General features: G+C 34.7%; 1 protein-coding gene across 4 annotated transcripts in view; it reads right to left on the reverse strand.

Moving 5' to 3' along the window:
- Nucleotides 1-2773: 2773 nt before the first annotated feature.
- Eaat1 (Excitatory amino acid transporter 1) overlaps nt 2774-13257 on the reverse strand; it is a 304861-nt gene continuing 294377 nt past the window's right edge. For all 4 annotated transcript variants that reach the window (XM_069837784.1, XM_069837782.1, XM_069837780.1 and 1 more), the window contains exon 10: nt 2774-7932. Coding sequence is in view for 1 of the 4 variants with exons in the window: in XM_069837782.1 (XP_069693883.1) it covers nt 7927-7932 (6 nt within the window). In the remaining 3 variants the exon portion in view is untranslated. The remainder of the gene's footprint in view (nt 7933-13257) is intronic.

Genomic DNA, 13257 nt, shown 5'->3' on the forward strand with positions numbered 1-13257 from the left:
TTAAACTTATTTTACAGGAAATTTATTGGTTTACACCTTACAACAAAAGTAATAAGTTATTAATGAGATGCTTGAGCTTGTCGCTTCTTATACAAAAGTTTAATTCGTGGTGGAATTGAAGACAAACACACACGAATTTCTTGTTCAACTCAGAGAAGTCTGTCGCGCTTTTTGTTTTTTTATATTTGTTAGTGTCTTAAGCCCAGCCTCTTTTGTTCCAAGATGCTGGATTTGAAATTAGGCCTATACACATCTGTTCCAGTTGACGTTGAGGGAAATTCAGTACAGTACATGAAAGGAATTGTTCAATAATAATCGAATCCTCATCAAAAATCTGATGTAACTCAGTAATAGACATTTCATAATTATTTCAGTTGATTCATTGAGCTGTACTGAAAATACTCGACCATCACTTAGCTCACATACATGGACTGGATATCTGAAGACATGTCATCAGTCCACCAGGTTTGACAATGGAACCAAGGATATTTCCTAATCTGCGCTGTCACCTAACATCGATTTCACTATTTTCATGCAGGCAGGTAAAATTACGTCCTCTGCGATAGTGTGGGGCTGCATTTTTTTCGCTATTATTTCTGAAGCTTTTTAACTGCGTACTTGTGCTTTTTCAGAAATAGTTTCTCTCCATACCATAGCTTTCCCTTGTTTTTCTTCCGATGAAAACAATCGGCTAAAATACATACTTCTAATCTTTCCCAGACAAGTTACTATGTTTGATATTCAAATATCTTTTCAGTTTACTAGGCATCGTGGATCCATTGTTTAGTTTTTCTCCACACACAACACATTCTGGTGCAGGACAGTTTTCAGGTTCACTGAATATAAATCCAAACTTTAAATAACTATCTTGGTAGGTACGAATTGTTTCAGTAGGTTCTATGCTTCCCCTGTACTGCTTTCACGACACACTTGGAATTGTTTAGTTCGCACTTTTGTTACTATTAAATTATTGTCATTGACTCATCTTCACGTTTCTCCTTTTAATCAAAAATTTATTCAAACTGAAGTTAAATTAACATGATAATGCAAATAACACACTTGAAACTAAAAATCAGTCCCAAAATATACCAGAACATGGACAAAATGGGTCCACACCTGTGGAGTAACAGTCAGCGTGTCTGGCCGCGAAACCAGATAGCCTGGGTTTGATACGCGGTCGGGGCAAGTTACCTGGTTGAGGTTTTTTCCGGGGTTTTCCCTCAACCCAAAATGAGCAAATGCTGGGTAACTTTCGGTGCTGGACCCTGGACTCATTTCACCGGCATTATCACCTTCATCTCATTCAGATGCTAAATAACCAAAGATGTTGATAAAACATCATAAAATAACCTACTAAACAAACAAACAAACAAACAAACAATGGACAAAATGGTGTCACGATTGCAAGCCTACAAACAACTGACTGTTGAAGGCAGGCTGTGAGCATGCTAGACTGAGGCTCTTGCATTGTTGCCAATTTATACGTTAGTCTCCTCTCGCATTGTTGCCAAGTCATATGTTAGTGTGCCACAGGAACTCACTACATTGATTAGTGTGCCGTGAGCAAAAAAAAAAAAAAAAAGGTTGAAAACCACTGCTTTATACTAACCCGGTTTATAACAATGAGAAACATCTTCTAAATGCTATGAAGATTAAATTTCTAAATGTTTTCTTGAGACATTGGGCTATTTTAATAAAGAGAAAATATCTTTAGAAACTATTGTTGGCACTAAAGCAAAATTCATTCCTTTGCAGCCCGACCTACCACCTATTGTTCCAGTGTTGAAGAAGGGTGGTGCAATTTGCATTTGTGCTGACTACAAGTTAACAGTAAATGCAATTTTAAAAATTTATTAGGATCCTCTATCAGGAATAGGAACTCTTTTCCAAAAGGTTCAAGTTTTGAAATTGTTTACTAAGTTAGATTTGTCACAGGCTTACTGACAAGTGGAAGTAGTTGAAAATTTCTGAGATTTATTGACAATTACAACTCACAAGGCGTTATTTAGATATACTCGTCTTCCATTTGGGATTGCCTCTGCTCCATCAAAGCTTAAAAAAATCATGGACACATTATTCGAAAGTTTAGATGGTACTGCAGCCATGTTAGATGATATTCTTATTGGAGATAAGGATATACATGAACCGGAATTCGAAAAACTATTAAAGATTTAAAATGTCCAGGATTAACACTGTCGGAAAACAAGTGTGATATAGGGAGAAAATCTTTTCAATACCGGTACTTAGGACTTCGAATTGATGCAGAAGGTCTTGATACTACAGATGAAAAGGTAAAAACAATTGTGAAAGGTTTACGATCCGTTAATGTAAAATAATTGCAGGGTTTTTTTTTAGGATTTTTTTAATTGTCCAAATTTCTACCAAAGTTGTCAAATGTTTTACATCCTTTGTATAAATGCCTGAAGAAAAATACAAAATGGTCAAGGATACCTAATGAATGTGACATTAAGGATCAAGTAAAAGCTTCACGATCATTGGGTCACTGTGATTCTGATCTTTCATTGAAACTTACAATGGATGCCTCAAGTTACGGGTTAGGAGTGGCAATTTCTCAGTGTCAAAATTAAATAGAAAAGCCAGTAGTGTTTGCTAGTAGATTTTTGTCTAAATCAGAACAAACCTCCCAACTTCACAAAAAAGCATTAGGTATATTTTTTGTGTTAAAAATGTTCAATATATTCTTATTTGGGAGAAACTGAGAGGATTTTTTTTATGTATTAGGTCGTCAAAATATAAGCATGTATGGTAGGCATTTGTTTCTCTATTTCTTTTATTTTATATACATGAAAATAATCATACAAATACATCCAGCAACAAGGGTATGACAATTTGCGGACATTGATAATAGAAAAAGGTAGTGATGAGCTTCCTTTTACACTTGAGATATACAGAAGTTTCTGAAACAGGAGTACATATGAGTGCATGAATAATAATTGTGAGACCTTGGTCCCTACACCAATCATATAAAGATGTCTGTGCATATATGTGTTCATTTATTGACACGTGGATAAAAAAAATGTTTTAAATATATTTCCTGTTATGGCATATATTAATGTAATGTATCTTCGAAAGCCATTTGGAAAAAAAAATTCAGGATAATGATCCTCCATGTAGCTTTTGTATCTTCAATATTTATGACAGAACAACCTATATTATCCACAATTGAAATTAAAAATAAATTTAAAGTGATGTTAAAAGTTAATCCTCAGAATCCTTATCCTTTTCCAGATGAGTTTCAAACACTGTAAAAATAATACTTTTTTTTCTCTTATAGGGATAACATGTTATTTTGTTATCCTTATTTGGATTAAGTTTTTTTGTCTTCATATTGTACAACAGTCGTTGGTACTTCTTGACTCGTGAGTCAGCCCCTTAATATATAAGCAGGGTGGAGGAGTAAGGCATGATCTCCCTCCCCTTAGCCATCACTTAATTATTCAAAGTTAAGCAGTGTTCAAGTAAATACGACAAGTTTAGTTGTGGATTGGCTTGTTTTTTGACATGCGCAGACTGATAGCTGATTTCATAAAAAAAAAAAGATGTATGATTATTACAGATGACAGAATTCATTACCGCATTTATTTAGAACATATAACTGATATTCATGCAGTTCTTCTGTTTCAGGGCACAAACGTTTCTGAATTAATGGATCAAAACTGGGTAACAGATTTGGCATTTCTTGCCAGTATGTCAGAACACCTTGACAATTTAAACCGCTGTTTGCATGGGAATAATGAAAACGTTGATCAAAACCGGATAAAAGATTTGGCATTTCTTGCCAATATGTCAGAATTCCTTGACAATTTAAATCGCCATTTGCATGGGAATAACAAGAATGTTAATGCATTTAAACTCTTTTAGTATGTCTGGTACATGAATGGAAAGTGAATTTATTGGGAATAAATTTTCTATCATTTTCCTTATGTGCAGTCAGTCACACTTGCGACCTTTTGAATGAACTTTAAGTAGTTTTAATAAAAAGCCATTTAATGATTTTAAAACCAGGGAGATATATTTTCAATTGTATGCAAATCCGTCTAATGTGGATATAATAAAGGGAGACCATGTCTACAAGCAGAAGTCACAGATCTATTAAATTGCACTTAGGCCTATGTGAAAATTCAATGTGAAGACTTGCTAGGAGATTTTTTTCAAAATGCTCTATTCTTAGGTCATTTGCCGCCAATATCACAGCAATTGTTTTGTTATGCATAATATGTTGGAAGTTGTAAAATCAAAGAGAATTTTGCGTATTGCAGACAAACATCTCATTGATAAGTTAAAATTGGCTACATGCAGCTTGACTCCTAATTTTAATGAATTAATTACACATACATCATAATGTTTAAATTGTGTATAAAACAACAGAAAAAGAAATAAAATCAAACAAACATGCGAAAATGTGAACTAATAGATAGTGGCATATACTTAATTGAACTTGTCCTTAGTTTGGGTATGCTTGCTGTCCGCCTCTGTGCACTGAAAACTTGCATTAGTGAAGGTGTTACCCGTCTTCTCCTCTTACACCTGCCTCCTCCTACCTTCCCCTTGCTGTGTTTTGCGGGCTACATTTTATATGACGTCATCTTTGCCGACTACTGTTGTACAATTTTCATTAATCATATAGTAGTGGTTATCATTGAACAGAAACAAACTGCTAAATAATTAGATATTTTTATATATCTGTATTAAGTAAATAATAATAATAACAATAATAAGAATAGTAATAATAGTGATTCAAGGAAATTTGTGCACATGTGGCAATATCACAAGAAGTTCCTACCGCTAATTTATTTGTATCCTTTTTAGCTTAGCTCTTTTTATACTTAATCAGTTTTTCTGAATGATCAGATAATCTTTTAAAACTAATTATATAAAACAATAATATAACTATATTTATTTAAATTAAATAAAATATACTCAAGTAATATTAAATGACATTTAATGTCTCATTTGATTGAAATATATAATTTTCCTAGCATTTAAAATGTCGGGTATGTAAACTCGAATTAATCTCAACAGTAATAAAACTGTAAAACTGTTTTTGGCACTGACCTTTGCATGTATGAATACTAGAATTAGTCATCACAAAATTTATAATTTACTTCCCAACTCACAAACATGAAATTTGTGGTGAATAAAGATTCATAGAGAGTTACTGTATCATATATATATATTTTTTCTTAAAGCTCTCGGAGACTATTACCTGCTGTCATTAGTCTCGCATTGGACATAAAACGTAATATGTGTACAAATTATCTTATATTTAAAGCATGGAATCGTTTTGTTCCTAACTTTATTTTGCATACCATTATTTCACTTTATCAATCAAAATTAACATATTTTAAATATAAATCATTATAAGAAGAAATAGCAACATAATCTTCACAAAGTATGTAGAAATTTGATATTATTGATGTTTTATAAGACATGTTATTTAACTTAAAAACACGTGCTAGAAACAAGTCAATCATAATACCTTTCTCTCCAAATTGGCAATATCATTGCACTGTAGTTGGTGAATCCACTTTCGTAGGAAATGTCATAGGTTTTGTATAATATTTGGAAAAATTGTTTAAAAAAAGTAATGAAGAACACATGATTATTATATTCGTGAATTCTAGGATCTCTGAGATATGAAAATTACACAGATAAACGATTCCTGAAATCCAAAACTCCAGTAAGACAAAAGTACCAAAGTGAAGTAACTATGGTCCTATGTACTAGTTACAGGTTGTTTAAAAATTACTTTATATAAATTAATATTGAAATTTTGACGTATGGTTTTAGTTATTGAGTTTTAATTGTCACTTGTTTGTCAATTTGATAAAATATCCACAAATTCACGAATAAAATGCAACATCATAAATTTAAGGTAAGCATTAAAATTTGTTACAATTGCAGAATTGACGAATAAAGTAACAACTATATAAATTAGAATTACGCTCTTCAATTTGAATTTCTAGATTCACTGGTGAAACTTCAGCAATTTGTGCTATTGCTGCAATCAAAGAATAATGTGATTGTTGCTATTATTAATATATCCAAAAGAGAGACCAATGATTACAAATACATTACAACTGTTTCAAGTACATGAGCATACATTTTCTTTAGTTGAACACGTGATCTTATTTATTCCTGACAATGCGCTTCAACATTTCCAGAGCTAGGCCACACATTTGGTTTTAATGTACAGTAATTGTCATCTTCAGTTTTGACAGGCACTACTGACAAGAATATGGCTGGTACCTATAAGTTTTTAAGAGCTGATATAATTTCTTGTCCTGTACAAATTAAATAGTGTAACTCTGGAATTAAGGTATTGACATTGTTACTTTTACAAGCATGTTAATTCAGAATTAAATATCTACACCTGTGCTGGATATTGCTGCAGTTTCGGTTTTAATACACTGACACGTCATATCACGCACTTCTGCATTGTGGTGTCGAGGCAGTGAACAGTGCTTAAATTATTCAAGTATAAAAGCTATTTAGCGATTTCATTGATGAATCACTTAAATTTTTCTCTTCTATGCATAGAATTCACTGATGTTACTGACATTTCTGAGAAACTGTTGCATGTCTTTGTGATGTTATTCCGTCTTGGTTATTTTAATATATTTGTTTCATATAAAAAATTTGAAAAATATTTTCTTCGTAAATCATTTAACACTAAAAATAGGGTAGCAAATGAATGTATTTAAAGATAAAATGTTAATTGTTCATAAATACATTTGTATATGAATTTTATTTGGCCTTCCTGTTTGTTCGCCTTGTTGGTTACAACATGTGTTAATGACTTGCACTGTGTTGGGCACACACGAAAATGTAACATCACAAAACAGAATACTAAAAATTCTAATATGTTTACTTCATAAAGTTCTATGTCCATTAATTAATAATAATACATCATAGTTCTTGAAAGAAAAAAAAAATGAATTCTCATTTGGTACGATAGAATTGTACAGAGTTCCATCTCGAGTCTTGGCCATTCTATGGGAATCATTTGTCTCCTGAGTCTCGTCGATATGTGTCCCAAATAGTTTGGTCTGTGATTAGTCCTGGATACGAGTATGTTGTCAATGGATAGGACTCAAACACAGTTTACCTAGCCATCAATCACTTTGTGTGAAATTAATGTAAAGAGAATGTATATGACAAAATATGTTAAATACTGCATGTAAAATGAAAGTGATCCATTTGGACGATCACATGGATCAATGAAGTGATAAATTCACAGCTACAGCAAACTCAGAACTAATATCAAATCAAAACAGCCGCCATTTCTACTCCATTCCTAATATTTCAACGATACCTATTATATATGCAATATTGGAAGCTTTTCAGTTAATTTGCCAAATTATCCTATGATTTATGGTAAGTGTACTTTTAAACAAAAAATTTAAACATGAATATAGGCTTCAGCTTGAATCCATAGAAATTTGTATAGAAGATTAGGTAACATGAAAGCAGAGGATTTTTTTAGTCAATCTCATAAACTGGCTTCTACAGTGAATAGACATACATTAGTGTTAATATGTTGAAGCATTTCTCTGTTATAAGACAGGACATTTTGTAAGTAAAGAACTATGAAACCATGACTAAGTACACGAGTTGTCAGACTGAACTGAAGCGTGGTTCAAATAAAATATATATCACTTCAACTAGATTATGTGTTTAGTCTCCATTGCATTTGGGCTATCAACAATTCTTATTTATTATTACACAAGATTTCAGCCAGTTGCGTGTGAAGTGAAATGTTCCAGTCACACCACAGATGATGATATCCAAACAATTTTCATGAAGATTGAAGTCGTTGTGATGTAATATGTAGAAGAGTGATGCAAGCCACAGATATTTGAAGGCCATAATTCATCCTTCAGCCATTATGCCAGCTATTGAAATTTATTCCTGAGAAAAGAAAAGAAATGAAAACATTAACTGCTATCCAAATACTAGATGTGTAACCTAATCTAACCAGTTCTTTAGTATGACATACCTACAATTAAGGAGATGCAACTTAAACCACACATGATCTTTAAGACTAATTGTGTCTCTCACAATTACTGTACCGGTAACTGTTATGTTTGTGACCTTTCGAAAGTCCATACGAAATCAATTCCAAGCAATACAAAATATGATTTCAAAAATGGTCACTATTAACAATATGGTACTTCATTAATTTAAGGCCTAATTCGCTGCCCAAATTTTAGTATCAAAATAGTGTTTTGGAAACATCTCATTTCTTTCAATATTAAGACAATTTATTTATTTTATATTTTGAAGATTATTAACCCATCATATACACCAAGAGGTTGTCAACTTCTTGGAAGGCCTAAAAGGAGTTGGCTAGAGACTGTAACGGGCCACTGAGGCCCAATACTTGCACGTCGATGATGATATAATGATGATGAACCTAACTAAATGTACACAAGTAGATTTACTTTTTGTCCATGTGGTTAGCATTGCACTGTATAACCCTTAAGATACCACAGAACAAACAGAAACTAAAAACCGTCTGTGAAATCTGTGAAGTGTCACAGTAACATAACAGCAAGTCTTCTCGACCGGCCTCCTTGGATTGTATTCAAGTGATGATGGATAGCTTCTGCAACGGAACCTGAGGGAGGACTTCTGCCTCGGACTGTTAAGGGAGCTTTGGGGGGGGGGGTTGCCGAAGCAGGAGTGATACATGGACCCTGTTGGCTGTAGGGACCAGTCATTACGGGGGTCAAGTGGTTAGGTCGGTGCGCATTGGTGATCGGTCGGCACACAACTCATCCTATATAGGGAGGTGTACAATAGACCTCAGGTCGTAGTGCGTGGGATGTCCCCTCCCTGCCAACAAGGAAAAAACAGCAAGTCTTCTATGCATGTAGTGCAGATATGAGCACAATTTTCTGTTACGTGAGGTACTCGACTTGAAATAGTTTATTTACTAGAAGAGCAGACTGCAGGGTAGGATGGGAAATATAAACTGCTGTGACCTCCGTCACCTTATCGTAATCGCTAAGGTGGTCAGTGGCGAATTGTTAGGAAAGTGCCTGGCTAACGTAAGACTCTCGAAAACTTTTAATTAATTTGGGCAAATTAATTCGGCAGCATTAATCATAAACCTCTTTGCTGTTTCTCCGTCACTGAATTGATTTAAATCACAGGCGAGTTCCCAAGAAAATAATGTCAGGAAATCATTTCGTTTTCTATGCACATTTGATATTTATAAATTTCCTTTGGAAATAGTACATATAAACAACATTTAATTTCTCGTACCTTTTAATCCAGCGTGTTTAAGGAATAATGTCGTATAATATTTATTAGTGAGTATTAGGCAGACGTGGGAAGTTGTGCGGAAAATTAATTTCTACACTATGCGTAAAATATGTAATTTGCTATAAATGTAAAAAAAAAAAAATAATAAAATCAGAACTTCCTCTAACAAATTAAATAAACAAAGTGTTAAATAAAATTGTTAGTTCGAGTTCCCAGGCTATCAACGTGCGTTACTTGCAGTAATTCATACGTGTTCTTCATATTAAGTGTTATAATATCTTCTGTCATTTGAAATGATTCCCCGACACCACATGTGTTTCTGTGTGTTGATTATCGCCACGCTGATACATACTGTATACCAGAGCTTACTCGTATTAATCATCAAATCTGTCGACGATTTTTAATTGGTTATTTTACGATGCTTTTTGAACTGCTATGGTTATATAGTGTCTGAATGAGATGGTGATAATGTCGGCAAAATGAATCAAGTGTCCAATGCCGAAAGTTACCCAGTATTTGCTCATGATGGTTGGAGGGAAAATCCCGGAAAAACCTCAACTAAGATAACTTGTTCCAACTGCTAACAGAAGAAGTCCTATTCATAGGGCCAATATTAAAAGAGAAAAAACAAAATCTATTGTCCTTTTGAAAACTCTCTGTGCACACTGTCCCAGAGGTGACACCTTTGACTTATACTAAACCCTTCTAGATTGTTCATGATCATTTTGTAATCTGATAGTCTAGTCATGCAGGGAATTAGGAAAAAAGGGTATAATATTTTGAGAGGAGATAGAATTCATACAAGCAAGATAAAAAGTATAATAAATATGCATTCAAAAATTAATGTCTTTGAAGAAACAAGGACTTTTAAATTGGTAGGTAAGCCTACTGTAACAACAGCTTATAGTTTCATGTGAGCTCTTTGCTCGTTTATCTGTGGGTATGTCACATCTATTTACTCTTTAGTGTACTGTATTGCAATAGGAAACAAGCAAAATGCTGACATTAGAAGATGGTGTTGCTAAAATACCAATTTCACAGTCCTTTTTTCTTCAAATAAATTAATGTTAAATGTTGTTACAGTACGAATATCACAGTCCTTGTTTCTTCAATAATATTTATTTTAGTACCCATGTTTATTAGACTTTTTTCTTGTTTTTATGAAGTTTTATGAATAGGCCTACTACCACCTTTCAAAACGTTATGTTTTTCTTAACATCTCGTATGTACGTTACATTTCATCACTCAAATTATTTTCCTTTCTGTGATTATAAATGAAAATAATGTCTTACGCCGCATATAAAATCGTGTAAAAATTAGTTTTTTGACGCAACGTAAATTACGTTTAACATATACGTAAAATATTTACTATGTAATGTATGCGGTCAAACCTGATACAACGATTTTCGAGCTTAACAGACACTGTATGTTCTCCCCCTCTAAACAGCAAAAGAACTTTTCCCATTTCACATGAGAGTCATTTTCAGCTCGTACACACTACTTTGATAAGCCATGATTTCACCACTGTTAACTGAACATATAATCTGCCCATACCAACGAACTACGAGTAGAGGGGGAAAGGGGAGTAAGATGCTTGTGTCATACAGAGTGATAAAGCATTGCCAAAGCTGGTGAGGCACCAATTCTCGAATGAGGCACTTTTGCCCATGTATGATGTAGTGTCATAGATGGCTGGTCCAGTGAATAGTCAGGACGCGAAAGGAATTGTATAGGCGAGGGAATACAACTGGTTTGGGAAACGAGAAAGTAAAGGGAAGGGAGCAAGCTCTGCCTTCTCCAAAGTGACGTCATGTGCGACCATACTTCACAGATTTCAGAGACAGTGGTTTGGAACACATAGCCAATCTGCAAAGGAGGTAATTAAACCTCCACTTCTCTCACCAGTAACCAAATTCAGGCCCACCGAATATATAGCAACAATTGCTATCTCTTAAGTAGCAGCACAGGTCATGAAAATTAACAATAGGCTATACTGAATCCTATGAGCAATAGAGCATTAATGAGACCAGGAAATACTGGTAAGCCATGATATCATGATTCCATAGCCACAGAAATAGTCTATATTTAATCCATATGCTGTCTTCTTTTAGAAAGGAAAAAGCAGCAGATTGTTTAGACTGTATCTAGAAAGTGAACATTGTTAAGGAAGTTACAGTGAAAAGTAACTGTTCTTTCTTTTCAGTCGCTATGAAGCAATATTATGCCAATGATTATCATTTATCACATTATAAAGTACTAACTGTACTTAGTAGATACTATGCCAGATTAAAAAAAGAATGTTTTATTTAATGATGCTCGCAACTGCCGAGGTTATACCAGCATCGCTGGTGTGCTGGAATTTTGTCCCGCAGGAGTTCTTTTACATGTCAGTAAATCTGGCATGAGCACACTTAAATGCCATCGACCTGGGCCGGGATCGAACCCGCAACCTTGGCCACTGAAGGCCAGCACTGTACCGACTGCACCACTTAGGCCGACTGTGCCAGATTAAATCAAGGAGATAATGTGACCTGGAGAAGGAATTCATTTTAAACTTTTATATCTTGGTTCAATAATATTCTTCTAGATTTCCTTCTTTCCTTTTCGACACAAGACATTCACAGTAGTATAAAATAATAATAATAAATTTAGTACGTACACATCCCCTAAGGGCAAGGGCCTCCTGTTGTCACAGGGAATTGCTCATAAGTAGGCTCCTAAGGTGAGCGAGTCCTTGGGAGCTTGGTCATATTACTGATATTTCTTCGTTTCACTGTTCCTGACTTCCCTCTTCGATCATTTCTACTATACTCATCCCCCACACTTCCTCATATCACTTCACACGAATTACACTCACTGCCGTTGACTTTCTGTCCTATCTGGTGCTTGCTGATTCATGTTTTGTGCCAGCTGCCTTCATACTTCTCTGTCTCGTGCCACTCTCGACCATTGACTTCCCGCTCTGGTTCTGAATTAGTCCGCCCGTCTGGTTTTTTGTCATCCCACGTGCCATCGTCCTTCTCTCGGGTCCCACATTGTGGTGCGATTCGTCCATTTCTGGTGATCCATACGTGCTACGTGGCCGCCCCATTTCCATTTAGGTTTTCTGCCCTTTCTACCACATCGCGCATTTTTGTCCTTCTTCTTATTTCCTCGTTTCTGAGTCTGTCTCTTAGTGAAACATTTAGGATCTTCCTTTCCATTCTCCTTTGACAAACCTGTAGCTGTTTTTTCTGTTTTTCTGTCAAGGACCACGTTTGACAGCCATAGAGTAATGTCGGCATGACACATTTGTCTAGGATTTCAGCTTTTGTACGTGCTTTTTGCCGTTTGTCCATGAGTAGGAATTTGAGCGACCAAAATTTGTTCCATGCCAGTCCTATTCTGCGTTCGATTTCATTCTCTGTGTTCTTGTTTAGGGAGATGCTTTGCCCGAGGTACACGTACTGCTGCACATGTAGGTAACTTCAATTACACATGAGTAGAGCCCAGATGTTAGGCAAAATGCCTTTTTTAAACTGAGTGTATGTATGAAAGACCTATTAGAGATAAACACGTTTCCACACATTTGGGGATGATAGTCCCAATTTTTATTTTGCCTTTTTTGCCTATTTTGGCTCCCATTACCTATTTTAAGGTTAAATCCATTTTTAGCCTTTTTACGTCGTTATTGTACATTTTCTGTATTTTTAATGCATTTAAAATAAACCACACATAAATTATATCAAAAAACAAAAACGAACAGTTGTACAAATTAAAAATATATATTCACCTCACACAAATATTTGCTGAGAATCTTATTCTCGAGCAATACATATGTTTCCAAGAAGTCGTAAACTTTTCTCCCCTACCAATTCCATCTTTTATGTTACTTAACAAAGATGTTCGAACAGTACAACCCTCAGTGCTCAGATCACTGTGGGGTTTACCAGAGAAAGAAAGGGGATGAGGGAAGTATTAAAAGCA

Source organism: Periplaneta americana, chromosome 10 (assembly GCF_040183065.1).
Source record: "Periplaneta americana isolate PAMFEO1 chromosome 10, P.americana_PAMFEO1_priV1, whole genome shotgun sequence".
Lineage (NCBI taxonomy): Eukaryota > Metazoa > Arthropoda > Insecta > Blattodea > Blattidae > Periplaneta > Periplaneta americana.